The sequence below is a fragment of the Paramormyrops kingsleyae genome, chromosome 25 (assembly GCF_048594095.1).
Source record: "Paramormyrops kingsleyae isolate MSU_618 chromosome 25, PKINGS_0.4, whole genome shotgun sequence".
NCBI classification, from domain to species: Eukaryota; Metazoa; Chordata; class Actinopteri; order Osteoglossiformes; family Mormyridae; genus Paramormyrops; species Paramormyrops kingsleyae.
In genome coordinates this window covers 19555225-19582120 of record NC_132821.1, presented here as the reverse complement: position 1 = coordinate 19582120, position 26896 = coordinate 19555225, and the positions used below count along the sequence as shown (strand labels likewise).

Genomic DNA, 26896 nt, shown 5'->3' with positions numbered 1-26896 from the left:
TGAGAAACACTAAGAGCGGGTTAACCATGCATATGCAATTTATCAAGGCGTATTAAGCGGGTGGCAGTGATTACTTTGCAATTTAAAAACGCGCTGCGCGGTCAGTCCCAAACCATGACACCGTTCATCACCATTGGTTCACATGCGGCAGGGCAAACCCCATGTCTCGCGATGTGCGGGGACAAGGAGCCTGTGCACAGCCATAAACGGCGATGACAACCATGGCTGCGCTGCGCAGGCTGCTGTCAGCAGCGAGCGGTTCCCCGCACCTTCGCTTCGCTTCCACGAGGCCCGGCGATCGCTTCGCGGCCAGCAGCCGGGGGCGCGTCGTGGCCGGGATATGCCTGGCTGCCGGGGGCGCCTTGGTGTATTACTGCTGCGGGCAGATGTATGAACAGCGGCGTCGATCGAGGCTGGTGTACGGCATGACCGGCCGAGCCGTGCTGCCTTCTCTCCCCGCGGTGGTCGCCAAAGAAAAGGTAACACGAACGCCGAATTTTATTTAGTTTTTTTTTTTTTGCCGCGAAATTTGTATCCTCTCCCCATAAAACACATTGTAACATTTCCGGAAGCGTTTCGATGCAACAACTATTTTGTTTTGTTTCTGGGTACCATAGAAACGATTGTCTACTTCAATTGTTGCTTTATAACTGAATATCTGGAATATCTGTAAGGGGTGTATGCAACTGAAGCACCAAGTTCTGGCATCTGCGACTTTTAGTTGTATGCCTGGCTGCCGGGAGGCGCCTTGGCGTTTTATTGGTCTCCGGGAAACACGGTGCCCGCCTTGCTATTATCCTCCCGTATCTGTACCGTCCCGATGACAGGCGCTCTCCGCGGCGGACAGGTGCTGAAGCAGTCCCCTGTCATCCCGCGTTATCGGGACACATCTTTTCCGATCTGATGCACAGAAATGAACGTATGCATTCATAACACATATAGGTATTAAATATCATTGAATATATGAGTGCTCCGACACTTCGTTCGCTTTTATTGCCACGATTGCGGCGGGCAGAAACTCAGTGGGGTTCGCGTCTCTTTTTCCGGTCCGGCCAGAAGAGCAAAGCACCGAGCCCATTGCTCGTAAAACGAATCAGATGCCAGAAGCCGTACAGCGCCGGAAAATACTCCGCCGCGGAGGCTTTCACTCATTCCACGTCAACAGATGCTCTCCTGTTACAAGTTCAGGATCTTATCGAGGACTTTGGGTTTAATTATAAGCGTCAAATGAAGCCGATATCGTGTCTAAATGGCGTATTCCACTGTTCCTCCGCCTTTTTTCTGGGTCTGACGCTGGAAAATGTTGATATCCGCCCCGCCGTCTCCTCAGGCGAGTCCATGGCATCATTAGCAGTGACATAAATATAAATGAGCAGCTTCGCATTGTCTGGAGTATGTTTTTATATGTTATTTCAGACACTACTGTTCTGGATTGAATCCAGATTTGACGTGTAGCATATATAGCAATTATATTCATATAGTTTTTTTCTCTGATCACGTGATAGTGATGCTACTGGAAAGGCAGTGTCATGCAGTGCACACCGTACATTTTAAGTCACGGACGTGGGGTGGGGTTGGTTATGTTTTCGGAACGATTTCAAAACAGCAACAGGACCAGTTAGGAATAGGCCTATCCGCCCGGCATACTTGTACGTAATATGTGAGATGACACTTAACATTTAACCTCAGTGATTTTCTTTTTTGCAGCAATTTCACGTGCCTTGATTTAACACTAATGACACAACACTGATCATTTAACTCACGAGTTTTTTTTTTTTAAGAGTTTCGTAATTCCTCAGTGTTACGCATATTTTCAGCTGGCTGACATCTTTTTTTACGGCCATCTGTAAACAAACCCAGAAAATCCGGTCGGTGTGCTCCTCCACGATGTCGGCACATCGTGTTTAAAGTACCGGGGACGGGTTATTTATAGACTGGGTGAAGCGGAGCGATGTTTGAAAATGAACAAATAGTCGCTGGTATTTAAAGCGATAGTGCGCTGCACAGTCACGCATTACTCAGCGATGTTATCAGGGTAATGCGTTAAATGGAATATAGGGAGCTTTTTAATTTTTTAAAGCTGTCAGTAAACCGGGTCCTTTCTCGAGGCTCTTGCTCATTTATTGTTGCATATTTTTGCGGTGCTATTTTGACCAACTGAGACTTTTTTTAAGGGATCGTTTAAGACTGCGGTGGGCGTGATGCATATCCTCCCCAGAGAGATTCTGTGTGGCCAAACCGTAGTTTACGACTTAAAGCTGCCAGCTTGCACATCTTGTTCATCATTTTGGACGAGCCGAACCAGAAAGCCCCGCCTTAGACGCCTTAACGAAAACAGGTGCGGATTCAGCGAGGCACCGCCCCTCTGCTGCCGCGCCCCCCCACGCAGCCCTATTAGATGCTCATTAATTGGCCACACCTGAGCATGATTGGGCTCAGGAGCCCACATGCGGATGCCCGCAGGAGCAGAGGGGCGTGGCCTAGCTGGCCGCTTGCCACAGTGCTTCCGTAAAACTCTGGGAAACCCCTCGCCTCATTTTCCACCTTTGCCTGCTAGTAATGTCGCGCTGTAGTAAATGTGGCCAGCCTGAAGCCTTTTCGGTCTACTCCTCTCAAGAGGGATTGATCAGTTATGTTTAGGTCAGGATTATTCTGCCTTGGCTGCTGCGCCACCTATGGGCCACTTGGTGAATGGTTGAATGGTTGCTTTGGGCCACAGATAAGGTAGGGGAATGTCTGGAGTAGGTTAGGGAACCCTGAGAGGTAGTCATCGGATATGATTTTTTATTTTTATTTTTGTCAGGGACCTTCTGAGTGAGTGTATCTGTTTGGGACCAGGGGGTGCCCAGCATGAGGTATGGTGCAGCCCCCCCCCCCCCCCCCCCCCCGGATGCGGGACCCTCGGCCCCTGCTCACTCCATCCAAAACAGTCAGCTCGATGACTCGCATTCTTCACATCAATTCATATAATTGTGGTTGATCACAAGCTATAAAAGTCCATTCTGTTTGAAACACAGATTTTTTTCACTACCCAGTAATTTCATTTACTACAAATTATGTGTCAATGTCATGAACAGATTTATTTCAGACCCCTAAACTTATGCATCATTCGTTGTTTTTAGCGTATGTGTTAATTCTTTCCATTAAAAAAACAAGCGAAATATTGAAAAAAATGGCATTTTACCTTATATTGCTGTAATTACTTTTGTACAGCAGTAATTGTTTCCCTGGCGAGGGGCAGTAACCTTAACATCAGTAAATGTGAATGTCGCATCATTGGGATTCTGGATTCTCCCCTTCAGCTGGAAGATATTTTTCTATATATCTTTGTTGTGAATAGTTTCTATTTCCAATGAAAATCTAGAGAATCTTTTGATTTAGTTTCTGATTAAGTTTCAGTTTCTGGTTAAAATTTAGTCAAGGCACAACAATTGTATTGTCAATGAATATTAGGCTTGAAAATACAATTTTAAATAGAACTTCCTGTATAAACCACACCTACTTCCGATCTTTTGTCCGAATACAGATACAGGCAAAGATAATTTTGTTGGTTGAACAGATACGGATAATGACAGTGCTGTGCATCTCGCTTGTAAGATGTTAACGCACCTTTTAAGCACATAAAAACAATTACATACACTCCCCTACTTACGAATGAGATACGTTACGAACGGCCGTTCGTAACTTGGAATGTTCGTAAGTCGTTATTCAACATCATTTTAAGGGCATACGCAAGTACAAAGAATTAGGACACTGGGAGTACGCAGGCTACGCTGCTGCGGGGCGGGAGTAGCGGCCAGAAGTCTTACTATCCGGAATTGGTGCACAGGAAAAAAAAATTGATGTTGCGGACAGGAAACGGGGAGACTAATGAACACAATTTGGACAGTCCTCTTCGTTTATATGTCTGAAAGTTCGTAGGTTGAAAGTTTGTAAGTAGAGGAGCGTCTGTATTTCTGTTTTATGCTTTAAAAATGTTTACATTCGAATGGAAGCTGTCTGTAATGATGGGTGAAATGGTGAGGAGGTGGGAGCATAGCGAACTGTCAATCGCATGCTTCCCTGTCTTCCCATTGGTCGGTTTCCTCTAGGTTCAGGCATAGAGCTTGTGAGTCAGCTGGCTCTGTTTTCCCATCACTGGCTTGGAGGTTAACGCCGGAAAACCCTATTGTTTCTTCCCAGGCCGGAACGATCGAGCTGGACGACACAGACGTGTACATGTCCTCCCACGAGCAGCGGTTCCGCTTGTTCAGCTCCGTGGAGTACGAGGGACAGCTGTACATGACCCCGCAGAACTTCATCGAGTCCGTCACCATGAGCGAGCCCAAGAGTGAGCATCAGAAGCAGGGCGCTTTGATCCGCTGGGCACTATCTGTGCCGCTAGACTTCCTGGCATGTTTCTCAGTGCTGAGCTGCCTTTAGCACGCTGGCATGTGCTGTGCTGAGCCCTCTCTTGTACTTTAATACTGCCGCAAGCTCACGATTCTGTTTTCCACGCCGCTGGGCAGCAGCTATTCAGAGAAGACACGTTACCCCCAGCTATTGGGATCATTAACACTACTGATTAACATATGTTATAACTGCAACTTGCACTTTACATATTTTCTCTATTTTGTCTTCATATAATCTTTATACATTTCTATATGACTTATTTTGTTAGCTTGCACTCTGTGTTCATGCTGGAGTGGCCTGTAGGCTGCTGTAATGTTGCTTTGTCATTAAAGATCCAAAATGCTTCCTTCATGCCTCACAGTCCAGGCCTATTTGCGTGGTTTGCATGCTTTTCCTAAGTGATCGAAGTGACTCTGAGGGCTGAATCGCCCGTGTGGATCTGCTGGTGGACAGACAGTCCTGCTGGGTTGGTGAAAATATTACCGAAGGCCCGTATGTGATTGATCGGGTAGAATTTAGGGGACAGTCGCAGAGTTATGAGATATGAGCTCCGTGTGGCCAGTAAGGTCGTAATAATGGGAACAGTCTTGGAAACTGATCAGATTTTATGCTTGGAACAGAGGATCTGAGAGATTTTTAGGTTTGAAAAGCAAGTCCTCCTAGATGATGTGTGCCAGTCTCAGGAGGCCGTGAGAAACGGTGAAAGCCCCCCCTCCACATCGCTGGGAAGGGATGGTCTTGATTTTCGCCCTCGCAGGCTCTCTCCCCCCCTCTCTCCTTGTGAGGCAGGCGCTGTAAATACGGGTTAATGAGCACAGTGCTTGGACTGCTGGGGAATATCCGTGGGCTACAAGTGGGCCTTCGTTAGGGATGAACAGGCGGCTCATACAACAGACTTTTTCACTATTTATGATGGTGTTTATGTCACTTTCTGGCCGCCTGCCCGGGAATGCCGATGACGTCCGGGTGGCGTACATTATGGGATGGCTCACTGTGCTGGAGGGAACAGGTCTGCTTCATTTGTCCTGAATGGCACCAATTGCCAGAGGGATCTTGTATATCTTAAATATTAAGCCCCATTTCTGCTGTTTGGGTGGGTAATCAGGTTCTGTATTGTTGTGCGGGGGATCAGGTGTTGGATCACAGGATGCAGGATAGACTGCATTCTTCTCTGAAATCATCAGCAAGCAGTTATCTGTAGCTGACTCCTGTGATATGTAGCAGACATGTACCCAAGCAGTGTGGAGATGCTGGCGGATGGTGACAGACCCAGATATCCCTGTCTGTCCCTGTGTCTGTCACAGTGCCTCTCTCCTTGTCTGTCTATGTGTCTGTCCCTGTGTCTGTCACAGTGCCTCTCTCCTTGTCTGTCTATGTGTCTGTCCCTGTGTCTGTCACAGTGCCTCTCTCCTTGTCTGTCTATGTGTCTGTCCCCATATCTGTTCCGGAGTCTGTCTCTGCATCTGTCTCTGTCCACGTGTCCGTCTCTGTTTGGGGCTTGGGTAAAAACTGAATTCCTGCTGACATGATGCCATTGGTAGTGATGTGTGTGTGTGTGTGTGTGTGTGTGTGTGATGTGTGTGTAGGCAGAGCAGGTCTCCTGTTTCCATGCCTTCTGCCAGGTCCCGGAGGCTGGTAGGACAGCACAGCACCTCCTCGCAGTGCATCAGGACAAATTAATAACACACCCTGGAGTCATTCCCGTGGCGTGTTGATGATTTAATCGTCCGATATGTGTGTTTCACGTTTGAACTTCCATGTCATTTACGGAGCCCAGCCTGCTTCATTGGTGCTGGGCCTCTGACCGGCGGGTCTGGGTTCAAGTCCCCAGGATGAGGGCGCTAACGTGAATGCATAGTGATTATGGCTAATTCATCTTTCTTCATTCATAGCAGAGCTCAGAGATCCCAAATACAAACATAACCCTAGGTGCTCATGGTTGCTGTTTCTGTTCTTCTTTTCAGACAGGAAGCCATGGAGGTCCCTCACCAAGCAGGTCTGGTCACACTGACATTCCTCACGCTTACTCTACTGGCAAAAAGCCCAGCCATACATGTCTTGACCATCAGATGAGCTCACTTCCTCTCTCTGATGACAGAGGGGAGTTACTGTGGTTTGTTTGGTCTATCTGGAGGTTTTTGCACTGTCATTGACTCTGCTTCACGTTCCCCAAAGGAGCTGGAGAAGATCCTGTCTGAGACGCCTCCTGTCTGGAAGGGGACATCGAAACTTTTCCGGAACCTCCGTGAACGGGGTGAGAATTTGAGTTTCTGGGTAGCGGTGTTCCCTGTCACATGTCCCCATGAGTCATGTGTCTGGTTAGAGCTTGAGCTCAGAGATAAAGCTGATTTTATTTACAGGCCAATGGGAATCAAGCTTCCCGCCTCCCCGTGGTTGAACACCAATCAAACATGCACTAGCTGTTCTGTACCAGCAACCTCCTCCCCCAGATCAGTGACACTACTCTGCTAGATACTTAATTCCCACAGATTAATGACATTGTTCCTAATCATCCTAATCATCTGCAGAGCGCCTCTTCCAAAAAGCAGCTTTTAAAAATGTGCCACATGAGACTTGAATCATCAGTTGATAGAAATGTTGGATGAAACAAAAGGGCAGTAATTAGAATGATTATATTGCAAGATATATTTACACAAAATAGTACTCATATAAACAGTACTAGTACCAGTTATACTGGGGATGTAAATCTGATAACAGTTAATGCCTTTAATGTTTCTTTGTAAATGGGAGGAATGTTCAGGAATCGGCAATCCCTTGGTACAGGAAGGATTCAGCATTCACATAGAAGTGCCCCCCCCAGTTCCCTCGCTGTGGGGGCTCACTCCTACATGGCAAACTCACCCAGACACATATCTCCTTTATCCAGACCTCCCATTCCAGCTGAAAGATGTGGGCATTTTTGCCATTAATCAGGGCATTAAATGTTGAATCACCGCATATAAAAAAATCGTAACAGGACTCATAAATGAACAAAGGAGTTTAGAAAAATAAGTCCCTCCACAGGGGGTCAGGCGAATTTTAACACCCCAAACCCCCCTCCCCCCCCACCTTTGAGTGGATCCACCCGGCTTGGGCCTCAGAGTGTTTGGGTTTGCGGCCACTGTCGATGGGGGGATGGGTGGAGTCCTGCTCTCACTGGGAGCACCAGACGGGCCCCCATCAATGTAAACTTTTTAGGGGTGGGGGCCGGCGCAATAGGGGACCCATAAAAATGCTGTGTGTTCCTCTTGCAGGTATCATCGCCTACACAGAGTACCTCTTCCTGCTCTGCATTCTGACCAGTAAGTGTGTTTATTATTAGTTGGGGGGGGGCGGGGCATTAACAGAGTTTTCCATGTGACCTCATGGGCTCCAAGAGCTAACCACAGGGGGAATCAAGAGGGCTAAGCTAATGAAGTGGTGCAGTAGGGCCCAGCTAATGGAGAGACACTGTTGGTCTAAGCTAATTCAGCAGCGTTGTAGGACTAAGCTAATATAGCAGCATTGTATGGCTAAATTAATGGAGAGATGCTGTAAGGCTAAGCTAATGGAGAGATGCTATAGAGTTAAGACAATGGAGAGACATTGTAGGGCCAAGGTAATGGAGATACACTGTAGGGCTAAGCTAATGTAGCAGCACTGTAGAGCTAAGCTAATGTAGCATCGCTGTAGGGTTAAGATAATGAAGAGATGCTGTAGGGCTAAGGCAATGGAGAGACACTAGGGCTATGCTAATGGAGAGACGCTGTATGCTATGCTAATGGAGAGACGCTGTAGGGCTATGCTAATGGAGAGACGCTGTATGCTATGCTAATGGAGAGACGCTGTAGGGCTATGCTAATGGAGAGACGCTGTAGGGCTATGCTAATGGAGAGACGCTGTAGGGCTATGCTAATGGAGAGACGCTGTAGGGCTATGCTAATGGAGAGACGCTGTATGCTATGCTAATGGAGCTGCGCTGTAGGGCCAAGCTAATAGAGCGGCGCTGTAGGGCCAAGCTAATAGAGCGGCGCTGTAGGGCCAAGCTAATAGAGCGGCGCTGTAGGGCCAAGCTAATAGAGCGGCGCTGTAGGGCCAAGCTAATAGAGCGGCGCTGTAGGGCCAAGCTAATAGAGCGGCGCTGTAGGGCCAAGCTAATAGAGCGGCGCTGTAGGGCCAAGCTAATAGAGCGGCGCTGTAGGGCCAAGCTAATAGAGCGGCGCTGTAGGGCCAAGCTAATAGAGCGGCGCTGTAGGGCTAAGCTAATAGAGTTGTGCTGTAGGGTGAAGCTAATGAACAGTACTGTAGGACTAAGCGAATGGTGTGGCACAATAGGGTCAAGCTTTATGCCAGTGGAAAAGCGCCATAACTTTAAACAAATCTGATAGTTAAGAAGTGTCAGTCTAGAGTGTAAAGCTACATTCAGGGACCTGACCACTGTTTCTCACCACTCTCACCTAGGGTGACCAGATAATCCATATCAGGGAGGACACTTTGAGCTACTTCTGGGTTTCACAAACTACTTTCAAACTGAAAGGCTCCTGTGCTCGGCTAAATAGTTCAGCTCTTCTTATGCTTTGACTGGTTTGTTTCCTCGACTGAAAGACTCACCCAACTGTTTCACATTAGCATTAGCGACACATGCATAATTATAGGAGACTGACCAATCAGCACACAGCAAGAACTCAGTGCTCAGGTGAAATCCAGGTCCGTTTAATTGAAATGGTAATTTACAATTCCTGTCCTAGCTCAGAGTGTCCTCCCTGACATGGATTATCTGGTCACCCCACTCTCACCACTGTTTACTGTGCCACTTCTCATTCTCCACCATCACATCTTACTCATGTCTGCTGCCACTGATGACAAACAGCCTTCCTGATTCCCTTTTTATGTTTACGGAACCTTTCAGAGCCGCACGCGGGCTTCAAAATCGCGTTCAACATGTTCGACGCCGACGGCAATCAGATGGTGGACAAACGGGAGTTTCTGGTGGTGGGTATGACCTCCTGGGCAGAGGGGGGCGCTGACGTTTGGGGTGCTGGGTTCTCGGCCAACCCTTTGCTCTGTGCCTCTCTGCAGCTGCAGGAAATATTCCGGAAGAAGAACGAGAAGGGAAGGAAGGGAGACGCGGAGAAGTCAGCCCAGCTGGTAAGGAGCAAACGAATGGCCCTGATGTCACCTCGTGAGAGGAGCAAAGGCCAGGTGCTGCGGGTTCGAGGGAAACCCTGTACCTGCCATTGTGGCTTGGGGATTCTCTAGTATGACATAACAGCTGACATCCCTGCACATTGTTCTACAAAAGCAGGCAGTTTAAATAGCAGTATATCAATATAACTGAAATATTCCCACCCTTGATGTCCTTTAACTCACCCGCGCCCGCTGTCATGAATGCGTCTTCTTGCCATAACAAACGCGCCCGCTGTCATGAATGCATCTTTCCCCGTCACAAATGCGGCCGGCATCATGAACGTGTGAACTCGGCGTCACAAACGCGCCCGCTGTCATGAACGCGTCTACCCGTCGTCACAAACGCGCCCGCTGTCATGAACGCGTCTATCCGTCGTCACAAACGCGCCCGCTGTCATGAACGCGTCTACCCGTCGTCACAAACGCGCCCGCTGTCGTGACCGTGATCTAACCTCCTGTCTTCTGTTCTTCTTCCTCTCTTACCGCATGCTGCTCTGCATCCCCTTGTCTGTAGACTTTGCAACTGTATGGATATCAGGTTGCACCTGTGAACAGCGTATGTATCTACTGTCCAGTCAGCGCCGTGTGTGTGTGGGGCGTGGGGGGGGCATAAGCAGGGTGGGGAGAGCTGTGCGTGTCTGTGTATGTCTGTAGTATGTGTGTCTGTCTGTCTATGTCTGTAGTATGTGTGTATGTCTGTAGTATGTGTGTCTGTCTGTCTGTGTATGTCTGTAGTATGTGTCTGTCTGTGTCTGTCTGTCTGTGTATGTCTGCAGTGTGTGTCTGTCTGTCTGTGTCTGTATGTCTTTTTATTTCTGTATGTCGGTCTGTCTGCGTGTGTCTGTATATGTCTCTGTAGTGTGTGTGTCTGCTCAGTGTATCACAGTGAACAGAATCTCTTCCTTAGCTGCGAACCCACATCCATCGGGCCACAAGCTCATATTCAGGGTTTAAAGCTCCCCCCCCCAACCACAGTAGCAGTGGAGTCTGGGAGAATTGCGTGTAAATGTCAGCCCCACAGCCCACAGGAGAGTCACAGCCCACAGGAGAGTCACAGAACTTTCTTTTCTTCTCTTTTCATATTTAGTTGTTCCCCGTATCACCAGTGACTTGCAGTCTCACCCTTTTGCTTTAGTTGGGTGGGTTCAGGCATCCGATGGCACTGCGCCCTTAGTTACCACGCCCCCTCCAGAGTTGCATGCCGACAGCCTCAGGGCCTCTCCCCAAGGCGAGGAGGTCGGTGCCCCTCAACCAGGCAGCCCTCAGGGATGGGCAGACCCCTCCCCCCCATGGAAGGATTCTCCTCAGCTGCCCTCTGCTGTGTGGACTTTCAGAACTCTGTGGGGGGAGGGGCTGTTGTCTGTGTGGGCTCTGCTGTTGTTCCGTGACAACTGATGGTGAGCCGCGTACGCTGGTCTGAAGCACAGCCTCTCATTGGCTCTGTCCCGCTCGCTAACCGGTTTGCTTCCGAACCTCACACAGGTCCTTCAGAAAGATCCCCAGGAGTTTGTCCCCCGGAGCTACTGGGATGTTCTGAGGCACTGCACCAGTCAGGCCTTGTTTTCAGACCTCGCAGAGGTACCCCCCACCCCCTGTCCCCATCACCCTCACCCCTCTTACGAGACAGTAACCCGCTTCCATGAAACTTCCTTCATAGCTGTGACAGCGTCCTGCGCCGGATTCTTCCGGAAACGTGCCTATCAGCTGTTACTCTTTCGTAAGGGTACATCATCCCTTCATTTTTACCTGCCTTCCATTTTACCTCCGTCTCTTTTCCCCCATCCAGATCTTACTCGACCAGCATTATTTTTGAATTTGTTTTCATGCCGTAATCCGTCGTTTCCCGTCTCCTAAGGTCCATCTTACCTTCCCCCCCCCCCCCAATCGCCGCCCTTCTGTCTGTCTGCCCATGTGACTCGACCGTCTCGCTGTCGCTGTGTGTTGTGACCGTAGGCGCTCACATCAAACGCGCAGATGCCTAGACTCACGTGAACATGCCGTTAAGTAATGAGCGGGCCAGCATGACTGAGGAGAGATTACTCACAGTTAACAGCTTTTCTTTCACTTCTCCTTGCGTAATGCGGGCTACACTAAGGCTTTACTCAGCCCAGGAAAGGCTTTCGTCACATTAGTAATCGCCACCAAGATCAAAGCTGTCTGAAAGCCGGCGTGAATGATGCTGGCTTGGCCTTCATCACCACGAGGCAGCGAGGCTTCCAGGAATCTGATGTCAGCACACCTGTGCTGTTAGTGCTTGGAATGAGAGCAGAAATGCGTGTTTTCTCTGCCCGAAACCTTCCGTGTGAAGTAGGGAAAGGCGTGAGCGGTGCCTGAGCCACGCGTGACGAGAGCTGTGAGTGCGCTGAGGCCCTGTGTGGTGGAGTGCGTGTTCCCTTCTGTAGCCTGGAACAATGGGATCTCTCTCTTTTTTTTATTTGAACCCCTCCTGCGCTGGTAGGATTTTAGACTGGAGGTATAGAGGCAGCATGATTACAGGGAGCTTGTTTGCATCCAGCTCGTGGAAAAGGACTGTGTTTGGCCGGCATCTTTCTGCATGGCGGCCGGGGGGCATGTGAACACAAACAGGGCGAGCGTCTCCCGACCTGTCCCGCTGCAGAGCTCGTCCCCGCCTAGTCTCTGAGGAACGGGGGCGGGACTAATCGCCGGACCTCAAGCCTGTGTCTTGTTTTCAAACACGCACACGTGATCACATGACTGATTCCATAACAGCTGGAGCACAAACAGCAAATTATCATGAGTGAGCCGCAACTTGGGGAAAACGTGAGGCTTGGTCCGGCGACGCCGCGCCCCCCAGGCGCGTGGTTGTTATTCTATAGAAAATTCCAGAATCTGCTGCCAGGCGATTATATCGCCTTGGATGTGCGGCGCTGCATGTCAGATTACTGTCCATGTGCTTGTCGCCGTGTGTCACTGTGGCGCCCCCTGCTGTCTGTGTATCTGTGCGTGCGCATGCATCCAGCCGCCCATTGCTGCCGCACGCTGCGATTGACTCGTCACCCCACCCCCCCATGCACACCCCGGGCCATGTGAGGGGGGGGGGGGGTGCCGCTCTTCAGGAAACCCTAGCGTCTGCCCCTGTCCCCCCCCCCACAGCGTGCTGATGAAGGCATGATGGTAGACACCACACTGCTGGTGCACTTCTTTGGGAAGAAGGGGAAGGCGGAGCTGACCTTCGATGACTTTTACAGGTGAGCCGTCCGCATGCGCGCCACGCGGTATTAATGATCCTCAGTCAGATTGCCGGCCATGGCAATCGTTCTAACTGGGTGACCAAGGCCAGAAAGATAGCAGCTGTTCCAGGAACCTGCTGCTTCCCTGAAGGACCTGCATGGCCTCCTGGTGATGGTTAGCAGAAGACACCACCAGTGCCAGTGACTATGACACCCATCACCACACCCCCCCCCCCCCCCCATGTAGGTTCATGGACAATCTGCAGACTGAGGTGCTGGAGATCGAGTTCCTCACCTACTCCAAAGGGATGACCACCATCAGCGAGGAAGACTTTGCTCGCATCCTGCTGCGCTACACCACCGTGGAGAACATCAGCAGCTACCTGGAGAACGTCCGGCAGAGCATCCCCGATGAGAAGGTATGCCGCCCCCTCTCCCCCCATCCTCGGTAGCCATGGGCTGGACTACGGTTAAAAAATGGACAGGTGCACACATACACACCCATGACTTCACCACCCAAATTTTGCCAATCCACCATAAATTTTGCCGGGTCACAGCGTTGATGGGTCACGCATTCCAGTGTGCTGCCATTTTAACGACACACACCGTTGAGTTTCCATCTGAGAGCCCATTCAGTGAACGTCATCGTTAACTCGGGGTCTCAGGCAGCCCCTGCTGGCTGTTTCCCCAGGCCCTGTGTGTGTGTGTGTGTGTGTGTGTGTGTGTGTGTGTGTGTGTGTGTGTGTGTGTGTGTGTGTGTGTGTGTGTGTGTGTGGGGGGGGGGGGGGGGACGGTTCTCTAAAAGGCTCTCGCCCTGCTGATGATTTTTCATGCTGGGGAAAAGAGGACGGGTTTGTCATTATTGGAATCTGTCCCGGGACCTACATCAGGACCTCTCATAGCCTGTCCCATGGGAGGTGAAGGAGGGGTGTCATTTATCACTGTGAGTTATCAATAGCGAGGGTCTTGTCAGCTGAAGCAGCAGTGACCCCTGCTGGGGGGTTTTTAATGGCGATCGTGCTCCGGGACAGGGTGGCTTCGGGTGCAGCGGGATCAGCCCCATCACTTGAATTTGTACATTTTTTTGGGTAGTTAACTGATTTGTTGTTTTACTGTCGCCATTTAGGGAATCACTTTTGAGGAGTTCAGGTCCTTCTTCCAGTTCCTCAACAACCTGGAGGACTTCGCCATTGCCATGCAAATGTACAACTTTGCAAGTCGCTCCATTGGACAAGGTTTGCTTCCCTGAGCCATTCAGAGAGACTTTAGGGTACGAGAGACACAGGGCTGTGAACTAAACATCTGTCAGGGAGCTGAGATCATGGACTGCGCCACTGATCACTGGGGGGGCACAGGTTTAGGAACATACCAATAAATATCTAGGGGGAGATCTCAGATAGAGGGCCTCTTTTCTGAACATGGGCTGTGAGACGCGGACAGCCACAGCGATAACCGTGTGTTTCCCTGCAGATGAGTTTGGCCGTGCCGTCTACGTGGCGACCGGCTTGAAGCTTTCACGCCACCTGGTGAACACCATCTTCAAGATCTTCGACGTGGACCACGACGACCAGCTCAGCTACAAGGAGTTCATCGGCATCATGAAAGATCGGCTCCACCGGGGGACTCGGGTGAGACAGAGGAGACCACTCTGCTGTCAGGCCTTTGCCATTTCCCATGATGCCGCACGGGTTAATATGAAGTGCAGCTAGAATTTTTAGAAAGTAAACCTTAACCTGGAATGTGTTTCTGCCATCTAGTGGTAGATGTAAGTATTGACGTAGCTTACACATTTTCTGCCATATTTCATTTTTGGTTTATAAGGGCAACTTTGTAAAGGCGATCGTTACACATTTCTAACCCACACTGGCCTCTGGGTCTGAAGCCTAACAGGAGTAACAGTGTTGTTGGAAGCCCATCAGATGCTAACACACTATATTAACCTCACATCTTCCTGTCTTTTCTCTGTGTAACCTGGCACTGTGCTTGGTCACCCTGCTTCACCACATCTGACGGCTTCACCCCCCCACCCCCACCTTGCTCCCCCCCCCCTGCTGTGCCCCACAATTCCACCGTCTAACACCAGCAGTACAAAACTGTAGAGAAGTTCACTTCCTTCAGAGCCTGTTTGAAGAAGGAGCTGTCCAACAGATAAGTATGTCGTCACCCCGCCACGTCGCCCTCCGGTGGGCAGGCTGACGCTCACACGGGACCCTCCCCCTCCCCTGATTGGCCAGAGGACCTACTGGCTGTGCCACGCCACCTAACACATTTCTAAGCCTGTAAACCTGTGTTTATAATGTGGTGGGGGTTGTTTCCGGTACGGCTGCCCCAGGAGTAAAACTGTCTCAGGTTTATAGAGTATTTTAGCCAAAAAAGTCAATGGCAGTTAACATGAACTGTTGAGATTCATCACAATCGTATAATATTATAAAAAAGATTTGTTTTAGGCCATTTTAAGTTTGTCTGTTTATGTGATATTGTGTTATAGACAATGACTCTCCATCTCAGCTGTGGTCATGATTATTGACAGCTGATTACTCTGCATGTTCAGGGCAGGTCAATGGTCAAATGAGGTATACACTGTATGCATACACATCTCCGTGGTGATGGTCCCTGTCCACCCCTGACCCCTGTCTCCTGACCTCCTCCAGGTGAGCGGGGTGTCCTTCTTCACTTGTGTCCACGTCCAGGCTGGAAAACATCTCCGGCAGCTGTGGAGAAGGTTCAAGGAGAAGGCGTGAGCGGGAAGGAGGAGGGGTGGGGTGGGGTGGGGTGGCGCCATCTGCTGGTGTGGACACAGAGCGCCAGCTTCCCAACCTCAGCCCCCATACACAGCTCTGCCAATGCTCAACATTATCCTGAAGCAGCGAAGCCTGGGGGAGCTGAGAATGAAGGCATTTCTGGATGTTGCCTTTTTAAGGCGCCAGACTCTCTCAGCACTTCACTGATTATAACCCACCAAAGACTCAGTCCCTTATAAATATTCATAAGCACCGTCCAACTTGGGAAATCTCACCGCTACACAAAGGAGCACTAAGCGTAACCTGCCGGCCACATCTCATCCTCGCCATTTTACAGCGTTCCCCTTCCCAGACACGTCCTTATACCGATAAATATGGAAACCGTAGCTTTTTCGTGAAACAAAGATAAAAATATTAATCCGCGATGAACAGATGGGTGCAGATACAGTGGAATACCACAGCAGAATTGTTGTAGTTCCAGTCACCCTTATAAAAGAATTTTGAATTTTGTTCAGATATTTATCATGTAAAGTTGAAGGGATGTCAATTTATTATGTGACCTCTATAGTGCCTCTAGTGGAGGGGTGTGGAAGCGTTATTTGACAGTATGATAACAGGAATATGGTTTGCTATGTTTAATTTATTCAGTGTCTTTAACACGACTTTGGATTTCGTCTTAGGGATCACAGGGAAGAGTGACTGAAATCTGAAATAGATGCAGAATCTTGGTAAATTTATTTGAAACTTTTCACGTCACTGAACATTTGCCTTAACAGCGCTGTCTGCATGTCTTTTGATCATAATGGGTGTGTTATAATAGAATATCCTCAGTCTATATTTATTCCTGCTTTTTTGTTTGCCTTTTTGCTTGCAGTGCCTTTGTAAGGTGCAGAATTATCCGGAAATGTTGGATGTAATCGTTTAAGTATTTACAAAAGCAATAAGCTCAATCTTATGGACAGGTACCGGAACACCCAAACAGTCCCCAGGTCCCCCCCTGTCCGCAGCAGCGCTATGAAGTGTGAGAAGGAGGGGGCCAGCTTTGGAATGAACTGCCTGGCCAATCAAACGCTTACCCTGAGTTTTAATGTTAGAGAATATTTATCTTGCAGTATATATTTCATTAAAACAAGAAAGGTAAAATCAACACTAGATGACCCCAGTCACCTCTAGCAATGTTAATGACAGTGATAAGTTATTATAATTATTATGTTTTATGCTATACTATATTACTGTATTCTGTTCCAGTGTCGCTTAATGTGTACTCCTCACTGCCTAAACGCATGACCCAGCCGCATCTGAAGTACTGTACCTTACCGTCTGTTTTGGAGATTTAAATTGTATTTATCTGTATGAGCAAGCTGATGGGCAATACTTTTCTCGTGGCAAAACATTATAATTTATAATCTCTTCAAATATATATTTTTTTGCTTTGCTTTCATTCTATCAGTGGATTTGGCGTCTTTATCCAGTGTCTGGTGGACCTCCCATTTAAAACTGCATGAGAATGTTCTAGAAAGGAGATCGGCTATAAGGAGAATGCTGCTGGGAGTGTGTGGCCTTACAGTAAATGGCCCACTGGGGTGACGCCACCTGGTTTACCAGATAACATGTATTTACACATGTGCGTCTGCTTGCATGTCCAAAAAGTTGGGTTCCAGCCTGGTATGTGCTTGATGTTTAGGTTCCCTTGAATACTGACCTGACGGGCAGGGTGCAACCCATGATCCCGAAAAGAGAGCGTCATTACACAACACAACAACATGGGACAGAGCCGGAGATTAAACGCTTCTCCCCACATCTGTGTGAGCGCATGAATAAATCAATGTGAGAGCAAACAGCAGTCTCGCTGTCTTATTTGTTCTCATATACCTGCTGCGATTCTGAGCTGTCATACCTAGTCTGTCCTCCGATAATTCATGCTGAGCAGGATACTATCAGATTTACGACGACATTGGTCGCGACTTCGACACCTTCATTTAAGGCAGAGTTTTGGTGTTGATGTGTGTGGCTGACAATAGAGGACGGTAGTACTTCACACGATTATCCACAACACTGTCTAACAGAATTAACATAAGTGGATTTAAAGATTATGGGACGTGTGAGTAATGGGTGTTTATTTTAAGAGCAAATAAACCTACATGTTGTTTTCTTCTTTCCTGAATGTATTTTAATTTACATAGTGATACTTATTAAATAATTTCCCAAATCAATCTGCATATCACTGTTTGATTTACTGCCGACAGCCTACATCCATTAAAGTACTAAGGCGTCCTGCGGACGTCACGGTGCGGGTGAGAAGGAGGCGGTCCGGGGTTTCACGTCGCTGCTGCAGCCTCAGAGGCTCCGGCACCAGCCTGCGATCACCATCCGGGTGGGACATGGCGCCGTGGGGCCCGGGCGGCATCAGGACGGGCTTGCGGAGGGTTTTGTACTGGGTGCCCGTTCTTTTCATCACCCTAATCGTGGCTTGGTCCTACTACGCGTACGTGATTCAGCTCTGCGTAGGTAAGGGATCCGGGCTGCGATCGGCGCTTCTCCGGGATCCGAGCTGCAATTGCCGAGGCGTCCTGTTCGTGAGCGCTTCTGATAAACATGCATGTAACGTAGACGAAACTTTCTACCCAAGAGAGGCGAGGTTAATATCAACGTTACAGTCATACGGGTCACACGGGGCGCAGGGATAAGTAAAGGAAATAAGATAGAAGAAAAGCGACGATCAGTGGGGCACTGACAAGACTCGTCCTGGAAGGAAAATGCATGCTTTTATAATATAATGGCAAATAAATACGAATTTGTGATTTTAAAAATCACGTATTAAAAACTTTTTAAACTTAAATGACAGGGCTACCCCGTTGTCACGGTAATAACCGGACTTGTCGACGCGGGCGGATTGGGTTTGTTTGTAGTTGTTATCGATAATCATTTTGTTCCACGTTTAATATATCTATTCTAGTAAATAGTGTATCTGCTTAGTTGTAAATTATATATTACATTATGTATTTTTCGTAGTCATATACACGGCAATGCTTACATTCATGATCTGGTGAGTGTAAGCTGACAAACTTGCATATTATATGTAATTATGTCACGTTGCCGCTCCATGTCTTTAGTCTTTAGTAGCTGCTTTTATTTTAGCGTTTTTGAGAAGCCAAATCACCATGACACGGTGAGTTAATGGCCGCAGATTGTTGCGAAAAGCGCCGACTGGGTGATGACAGCCCCCCGGTCGCGCCGCTCCATTCGCGCCCGTAGGCAAACCGCTTTTGGAGGGGGAAGAGTCCGGCCCCCTCAGCGCGCCTGCGCGGCCTGCACTCGCCGTCACACCCGCCTCCACTTGACACCTTCTTCGGGAGGATAGTGTGCTGCAGGTGACGGCGGAATGCACAGGCGTCCCTCTTTGGCCTGGAGGTCATGTTCCCCTCTAGTTTTGAGGAAGTTCCGCAATTCGACTGTTGTGAAAAGCCCAGCCCCATAAGCCATCTTACCACAAGCAGCTCCGCATGTGCCTCAGCCTGACCGGCTGCGCTCTTTAATTATTTATGGGCGTTTAACAGCGCTGTGCGCCGCTGCCCGGCTCTGGCCGCCCGTGGCCCCGCGACCCTCCCCTGCTCAGTTGCCTGCCCTTGTTTATGCGGCATCTGAGCGAAATGGACTCGGATATGACCTCAGATATCTGTGTGGTTGATGGCCTAAAGCTTCCCTGTCCCTTAAATGGAGTTCTTTCTGCAAACATTCAGCATCTGGCCATTTGCCGGAGCAGGAGGCAGGACCTCCGAAGCCGAAAGAGGAGAATCGTTTCTTTGTGCTGGGCTCAGGGGCTCAGATTAAAGCAGGTCTCGGCATGAAGCGCGGCTCATGGCATGGCCAGCACGGGAAAGCACATTTCTTTGAGCAGGTTTGGGGTGCTTGGTCTCTGAGTGACAAAGTAATGATTGTAAGGTGACCATACACTCACACACTGTCACCATACAGTGATCGCACCTTGACTGTACAGTGACCATACACTCACACACTGTCACCATACAGTGATCGCACCTTGACTGTACAGTGACCATACACTCACACACTGTCACCATACAGTGATCGCACCTTGACTGTACAGTAACCATCCAGTCATGCATTATGACTGTAAAGCGACTGCATCCCGACTGTACAGTGACCATACAGTCATGCATGATGACAGTAGTACCCACACTGTGACCGTACAGTGACCATACTGTCATACACTGTGACTGTAGCTGTACAGTTGAACTATAGCAAAAGTGTTTCCTGCTCCTGACTCTCCTGTTTGCCTCTCCTGTCTTTCAGAGTCTATCGAGAATCTCGGGGAAAAAGGTATGTTCAGATTAACCCTGAGTGAATCGTGCTGCCCTTTCCTGTCCCTTCCAGTGCTTACTGCCTTTTCCAGCACTTCCTGTCCCTTCCAGTGCTTACTGCCTTTTCCAGCACTTCCTGTCCCTTCCTGTCCTGTCCAGTAATTCCTCTCCCATCCAGTAGTTCCTGTTCTGTCCAACCCTTCCTCTCCCACCCAGCACTTCCTGTCCCTTCTGGTCCCATTGAGTGCTCCCTGCCCTGTCCTGTCCCATCCAGCACTTCCTGTCTAATCCTGAGATTCCTGTCCCTTCTCAAGCCCAGCTGTCAGGAATGCTGATGCTACACATTGCCTTCCCAGCATATTCTGCCCCCCACTCCCTCCCCCCCACGCTCAGCTTCTCCGTCTGTCCCACAGTGGTCTGCCTGCTGACCTACCACGTGATCCTGGTCATGTTCGCCTGGGCGTACTGGAGCACCATCTTCACCAGCCCCATGACCCCGCTGAAGGAGGTGACAGAGAACAGGGCCCCCTCTGTCATGCCGGGCAGTTTGGGTCCCAGCTTTTCTAAACCTAATAGTATTAATTTCATTTATAATCTTTATCTAATGTACGCTAGACGGAGTGTCACTCACAGAAACCCCGCTCATCTGTTAAATCTGCCCCGTCTTTGCCCAAACACTCCTCAGCCCCCCAGGAGGTGCCCCACTAATTTGGGTTCCTGTGTCCTCCTCGCCCTGCAGTTCCACCTGTCCCACGCGGACAGGGAGCTCCTGGAGCGGGAGGACCGGGGCTTGTCCATGCAGGAGCTCCTGCGAAGGATCGCCAAAGATCTGCCCATCTGCACCAGGACACCATCTGGAGGTTTGTGGCTTCTGACGCTCTGATGCTCGCATCCCAAACTACACGCCTCCAGCCCTTTAATGGCTGCTGAAGCGTGGAAAGAACCTGCTAAACCATCGCTAACCCTGACGTCCCACAATGCCTTTCACCCACAGCCATTCGCTACTGCGATAGATGCCAGCTAGTGAAGCCGGACCGATGCCACCACTGCTCTGTCTGCGACAAGTAGGGCCTCCCCTCTGTGAATGTGTCATTGACATGCACGTGGTGATTGGAGGATGAAAACTTTAGCCCCACCCCCAGTAGCTGGGGCTGTCAATCACAATTACAGCCAATATCACTCCTGATCGCAAGACACCCCAAGTAACATGTCAGACTAGCACAGACCCCCGTGAGGGGATACAGTCCCAGCCGGGATAGGGGTGGGTGCTAAGGTCGTGTGACGCTAGAGGGATGTGTGGGCGGCTAAATGGTGACATACTGACTGGTGAACAGCATCTCCTGCTGCCCTTCTTGCACAGGTGTGTCCTGAAGATGGATCACCACTGTCCCTGGTAAGCATGGCGCCACACGGAACGACCACAGACTGTATGTTTCAAGTTTGATTGCAGATTTCATTTGGAAGAATGAAACTTTTGTCTTTATATAAACTCATGTTTTATATTGTGAAATAGTACACATCCATCCATATTCACGGTAGGGGGTGTATGAGGGAGAAGGACACCATGGGGGGGGGGGTGCCGGGCTATCAGAGGGCACATACACACTCATGCTCCATCAAATTCCTGAGATACCAGTGAGCCTGAATACGGGAACCTGAAAGAACCTCACAGGAACCAGGGAGGCCCTACAGAACCTCCCCCTCACTGAGCACTGCGGGATGTGTGTATGTGTGTGTGTGTGTGTCTATGTCTGCATATTTGTGAGTCCGTCTGTCTGCGTTTGTGTGTCGCTGTGTGTGTCTGTGTTTGTCAGCATCTCACACACTCTCTCGGCTCTCTCCTCAGGGTCAACAACTGTGTGGGTTTCTCCAACTACAAGTTCTTCCTGCTTTTTCTGGCCTACTCACTCCTCTACTGCGTCTTCATCACCGCCACGGACATGCAGTACTTCATCAAGTTCTGGACTGTGAGTTTCTCTCTGTGTTTGACCGTAGCGTGACCAAAGCTTTGTGACACTGTATCACATTGCAGAGGCTCGGCTCTTTCTCTGTGACCCTCTCTGTGAGCATACCCCCCCCACCCCCGGCCCCCTTGGGCCCCACGGTGACCCGCTTTTGTCTCCTCAGAACAGCCTGCCAGAGAGCCAGGCCAAGTTCCACATCATGTTCCTGTTCTTCACGGCGGCCATGTTCTCCGTTAGCCTGTCCTCGCTGCTCGGCTACCACTGCTGGCTGGTGTGTAGGAACCGCTCCACCTTGGGTGAGTGCCCCCCCCCCCAGCCCGGGTTCGGGGCAGATTCCAGGCTAGCATCTTTCTGCTAACTCCCTGTAATCTGCTGCTTTCAAAGGCCACCTTTCATTCTTAGATTTGCTGAACTGAGAGGGTCTAGTTTCGTTTGCTAACATTTGCAGAGGAAAGCCTTCATATCCAGAGTCTGAGGCTTAACGTGTATTTGATTTTAATTGGGGGGAGATTGACCACCATTGAGCACATGACATTTCGTTTGGCCAGCAAAAATTTGCTTCACGCTGTTTTCCTTGTGCTGTTAGAGGCGTTCCGGCCCCCGGTGTTTCAACACGGACCCAACAAGAATGGCTTCAGTCTAGGAGTCAGGAAGAACATCTGCCAGGTCTTTGGGGACGAGAGGAGGTATTGGCCACTGCCCATCTTCTCCAGGTGAGGGGGAGGGCGCCGCGCACGTTGTGCCAGACCCTCCAGCTCAATCACCACCCTGACGGTGTTTCCATGACGATCCTCTGCCCGTAGCCTTGGTGATGGCTGCTCCTTCCCGACCTGCCTGGTCACCCAGGATCCTGAGCTGTCATCCTCCCCGGCTGCTCCACACCAACCCAGCATGCGGTAAGGGCGCATTCCCAGCCGGGGGCCAGCAGAGGGATTACAAGAAGGACTGGCACACATGAAGGGAGGCTGGTAAACATCCTGTCAGGTGACCTATCTGTCCCTGAGACACCGGCCAGTGTGGTGAGTGTTGTTCCTTTGATTGGCAGGCCTGGCAGGACCCGCCCCTTACCCGCCAAGCCGCTGCGGGAGTCGCAAGCATGGCTGCTGGGGGGTGAGTCTGCCTGGGAGGCGGGCGAAGGCCAGAGGGGCTCGCGGGAAAGGGGAGGTATGCCATGGTGCTGGTCGTGTTCTGCCGCGTCTCTGCAGCACACTGCCGTCATCCTTTGGTCCCCTGGGACTTCCTGCTGTCACAGTGACAGGCTGCATCGTGCTGTAATGCAGCTATTATCATGTACATTTTGAAAGTAACTGGTAGACCAGCACACCACTGATAACAGGCACTCCATCAGACAGCCGCCCAGTCACAGGACTGAGCTGGCATGGGGCTGCTGTCTTTGAACAGTGACAATGCATTGCATTCATGGGAGCGGTATTGCTTCATGGCGTGACCTCTTCTAAAAACAGCCCAGCTCATGTAAACCCCGCCCTTTGTCCCCCCTGCTTTGTATTGCAGAAGCAAACCTTCCTACAGTGGTGACCGAGGATGAGGCCTAGGCCAAACAAGGGGCTCTCAGACCCAGGAATGCAGGTTAGGGCTCCCTGGCCTGGGACTAGCTAGATGTTCCTGTTCCATTCATTCTGACATTGCAGTAACAAGGAGGTCATGTGACCACACCATTGTGCAAGTGACATGATTTGAGCTACAGGTCTTAGGATGTGGGTTGTGCAACTTTAGGGACAGAAGAGGCCATAGAATCATAGAAGCCCAAGGCTGGGTCCATTTTGGGGCCTTGTGTTGGATTCTGCTTCCAGCTGGGGCAGAATAACAATCGGCTCTGCTGTTCCAGCTTTTATTCCTAACAACACCCATATTATTCCAAACAAAACAACTTGCTGCTGTTTTGTTTTGTAAAACAAGGTGGAGGATAAAGGGAACCTAACCCTCTGATTTTCCAGGGTTGGAGACCACTGGAGAAGAACCAGCCCACAAGGAAGGAGCCTCCTATTGACCCACACTGTCTTGATGCAAGCACCAATGAGAGGATGTTGTCATTGTTTTGGCAACAACTCAAGCAGCTCATTGGTTCTTTTTTCCTTACTTACTCTCCAGTACCACAGACTGTCTGCCGTGGATCGCATGGAGTCAGGAGTCATATGTGCTCATGTGTGTTTGCTTATTTTTGGCTTGACCCACAATGGTCTGGCTACACATAGTGGGCAGGCAGATGGAATGACTGTTTCCAGGCCTTGGAAATGGCTTGGACTTCAGGATACTGTGAAGATGCAAGAGGCTCTGGAGTTGGTTCTGATGAGAATGTGTTTTTAAACCGCCAAAGTATGTCACACTAACATGTGTAACATCCTGGGTTTCGCAAGCTACCCATAAACTGCTTTCAAAAAGCTTCACTTGCCTGTGACAGCAATTGCTTGCTGAACCAATTTTTATTTCACATTTATTTCACTCCTAGTACTATAACATAATTGTCTGAGTGATGGACTGCAATAAGAGAGTCAATCAAGTATAACAAAAAAAGGTTGCACTTTGCTTCAATTCAATTTTATTATAAGTCTGCGCAAAACACAGACATTTCGGCGTAATGCCTTCTTCAGTGTGCACAAAGCAACATTTTTTAACGTAACGTAAACACAAATGTTTAAACGTTTTCTTCATCTAGATGGTATTATTTGCTTAATTTCAGTTGGTGACATACAAACTAACCCAGATCAACACTGATTATTTCTATTCAGCATGAGTGAAACATGTTACCATGTTATGACAGGGAAGCAGACTGCAGCGTGAGGACTTTCCTAAACAGATTCAGTTTTAAACAGTCTTTCTTTATGTCTGGACTCAATGACCTCAAGATAGGCTTTTGGTTCCAGGATTTGCAGTTATCTTATAAAAGAGAAAGACATTCCATTAGAAATTTCACAACTGGATGTCTTAGTGTGGCTCCGAATGATATAAGAGGAGTATTAAGGCGTGCAAAGTCGTGTCATATATGGGAGTTAATTCACCGGGCAGGACAGGTTATTAACAACCGAAGAACTTGTCATATTTCCTCCGGAGCAGCCATTCAGGCTTTTGGACCAGGTTCAGGTAATAATATACTGCTGCAGACTGTTAACACCACTCTCAGGCTCCACCGCTCTCAAGCCTGCAACTCTCAGGTTCCATCGCTCTCAGGCCTGCAACCCTCAGGCCCTGCTGCTCTAAGGCCCCACTGCTTTCAGGCCTCACCTCTCTCAGGCCTGCAACCCTCAGGCCCCGCTGCTCTAAGGCCCCACTGCTTTCAGGCCTCACCGCTCTCAGGCCCCACTGCTCTCAGGCTTGCAACCCTCAGGCCCTGCTGCTCTCAGGCACCGCCGCTCTTAGGCCATTTATGGTTGGGGTGACACATGCACAGAGAACAAAGTAGCATGTACTTTATCGGTTTCAAAAGTTTTCAATGTGTACTTCATCGGTGTGACATATTTGACAAAAAAAGGCACCACTTTACAATAAGGCTCCCTTTTGCCTTGTAAATGGTAGTAACTCATTAATAAAAAGAAAACTGTGTTATAACTTGTTTAAAATTGTCTATTAATAATTTACAGTGTTACAACCTAATTAATAACCAGATAATACACCATTCATAAACCCTGTATATGGGTAGCCTTACTGTAAAGTGGCACCAAAAAAAAAAGTCCAATGCATATATTTGTCCATGATCTATGTTTAGGGTGACCAGATAATCCATGTCAGGGAGGACACTTTGAGCTACTTTGGGTTTTACAAACTAATTTGAAACTGAAAGGCTCCTGTGCTCAGCTAATTAGTTCAGTTTTTGTGCTTTGACTGGTTTGTTTCGTTGACTGAAAGACTCATCCAGCTGTTTCACATTACCATTAGTGACACATGCACGATTATAGGACACTGACCAATCAGCACACAGCAAGAACTCGGCGCTCAAGTGAAATCCAGGTCCTTTTAATTGAAATGGTAATTTACAATTCCTGTCCTAGCTCAGAGTGTCCTCCCTGACATGGATTATCTGGTCACCCTATCTATGTTTCATAATTGTCAATCTATTCTAAATCTAAACGTTGAATATATATTTTTTAATTTTGATTTTACAGTTTGAAGTTTTACTGTTTGTGCATAAAAAATAGACTGTATACACAAATAGCATTTTTATTTATATCAGCAGTTATCTATGATTACTTGTATTGCCTAGATATTGATCACTTTAAAAATCTGCCATTCTCATATAGGTATAATGTTTGGCCATAATCTGTTGTGTTATCCATTTTGGACAGATGAATGTAACTGTCTTTAAACGCTCTCTATATATATACAGACACATATATATATACACACACACACACACACACACACACACACACACACACAAAAATAAAGTTTCGCTATGAACCGTCTGTTATGTGCGGGTCCGAGAACGCGCTATCTGCCGGAAAGCGTTTCGTGGGAACGATCGTGCAGCAACATGGCGGCACATGCGCGGAACCGATTTTGCAGCCGGCACGCATAGGACACTTTAAATGGGGCTTTAAAAAAGTGAAACCCTGGCTTTCCCCCAAAATACAAATTAAATGCGTTGGCGCCATCTAGGTGTAGCTTATTTAATCGCAGTGATCCCATAATAATAAACAATTATCAACTTGGGCTGTTCCTCAGTGGATATTTTATAAAGCGGGATTATTATGTGAAGAACACAGTCCTGCGTTGCCAGCTCTTATGCATCTGGCATGACACTCACGCTATTAGATTCACACGCCCACACAAGAAATCTCACAGTAAATGTAAATTATTCCATTATAAAGCTAAAATTAGCTACATCAAAAGCGTTGGGGCACTTTGCAAACCTTACAGACTATTTACAAGCTAATAAAACCGTTAAGTATATTTAAATACGTGTGCATGTGTGTGAAGACTTGTCATGAATGGAAAATATTATGCCATGCAGCTGACCAAAGTTGGCAAATTTGGCGACATGACATGCCACTACCCCACAACTAGTAATTTAATATATCATATGAACGTAAAGCCTCGTATAAATTTACACTTTCAGTATGAAGATATTAAAATATATTCAACACCCGGCAATAAGTATATTTAATTCA

The 26896-nt window shown here is 48.7% G+C and overlaps 2 protein-coding genes across 12 annotated transcripts; both read left to right on the top strand.

Annotated features, from left to right (window-relative positions):
• The first annotated feature begins 81 nt into the window (after positions 1–81).
• micu3a (mitochondrial calcium uptake family, member 3a) lies at positions 82–17328 on the top strand. 7 transcript variants are annotated; one of them, XM_023830677.2, is made up of 15 exons: positions 82–479; positions 4183–4330; positions 6357–6388; positions 6568–6646; positions 7647–7694; positions 9281–9363; positions 9451–9519; positions 10073–10114; positions 11041–11136; positions 12673–12767; positions 12997–13168; positions 13876–13984; positions 14220–14377; positions 14836–14901; positions 15401–15504. In XM_023830677.2, the coding sequence occupies exons 1-14, from the start codon at positions 213–215 to the stop codon at positions 14899–14901; spliced, it is 1464 nt and encodes a 487-aa protein (XP_023686445.1). In that variant the 5' UTR covers positions 82–212; the 3' UTR covers positions 15401–15504. The 7 variants fall into 7 exon arrangements, with proteins under 7 accessions (XP_023686445.1, XP_072563688.1, XP_023686441.1 ...); XM_072707587.1 differs by having other exon boundaries at positions 14833–14901; XM_023830673.2 differs by lacking the exon at positions 14836–14901 and having other exon boundaries at positions 15401–17328.
• A 437-nt stretch (positions 17329–17765) lies between these two features.
• Positions 17766–26149, top strand: LOC111853600 (zinc finger DHHC-type palmitoyltransferase 2). Of its 5 annotated transcripts, none has more exons than XM_023830685.2 (13): positions 17766–17864; positions 19802–19828; positions 20223–20317; positions 20549–20669; positions 20804–20873; positions 21170–21202; positions 21656–21776; positions 21937–22069; positions 22360–22486; positions 22577–22669; positions 22819–22937; positions 23286–23360; positions 23729–26149. In XM_023830685.2, the coding sequence occupies exons 3-12, from the start codon at positions 20258–20260 to the stop codon at positions 23324–23326; spliced, it is 918 nt and encodes a 305-aa protein (XP_023686453.1). In that variant the 5' UTR covers positions 17766–17864; positions 19802–19828; positions 20223–20257; the 3' UTR covers positions 23327–23360; positions 23729–26149. The 5 variants fall into 5 exon arrangements, 4 of the variants coding, with proteins under 4 accessions (XP_023686453.1, XP_023686452.1, XP_023686451.1 ...); XM_023830684.2 differs by having other exon boundaries at positions 17779–17998; positions 22819–22883; XM_023830683.2 differs by having other exon boundaries at positions 17779–17998.
• Positions 26150–26896: the final 747 nt, after the last annotated feature.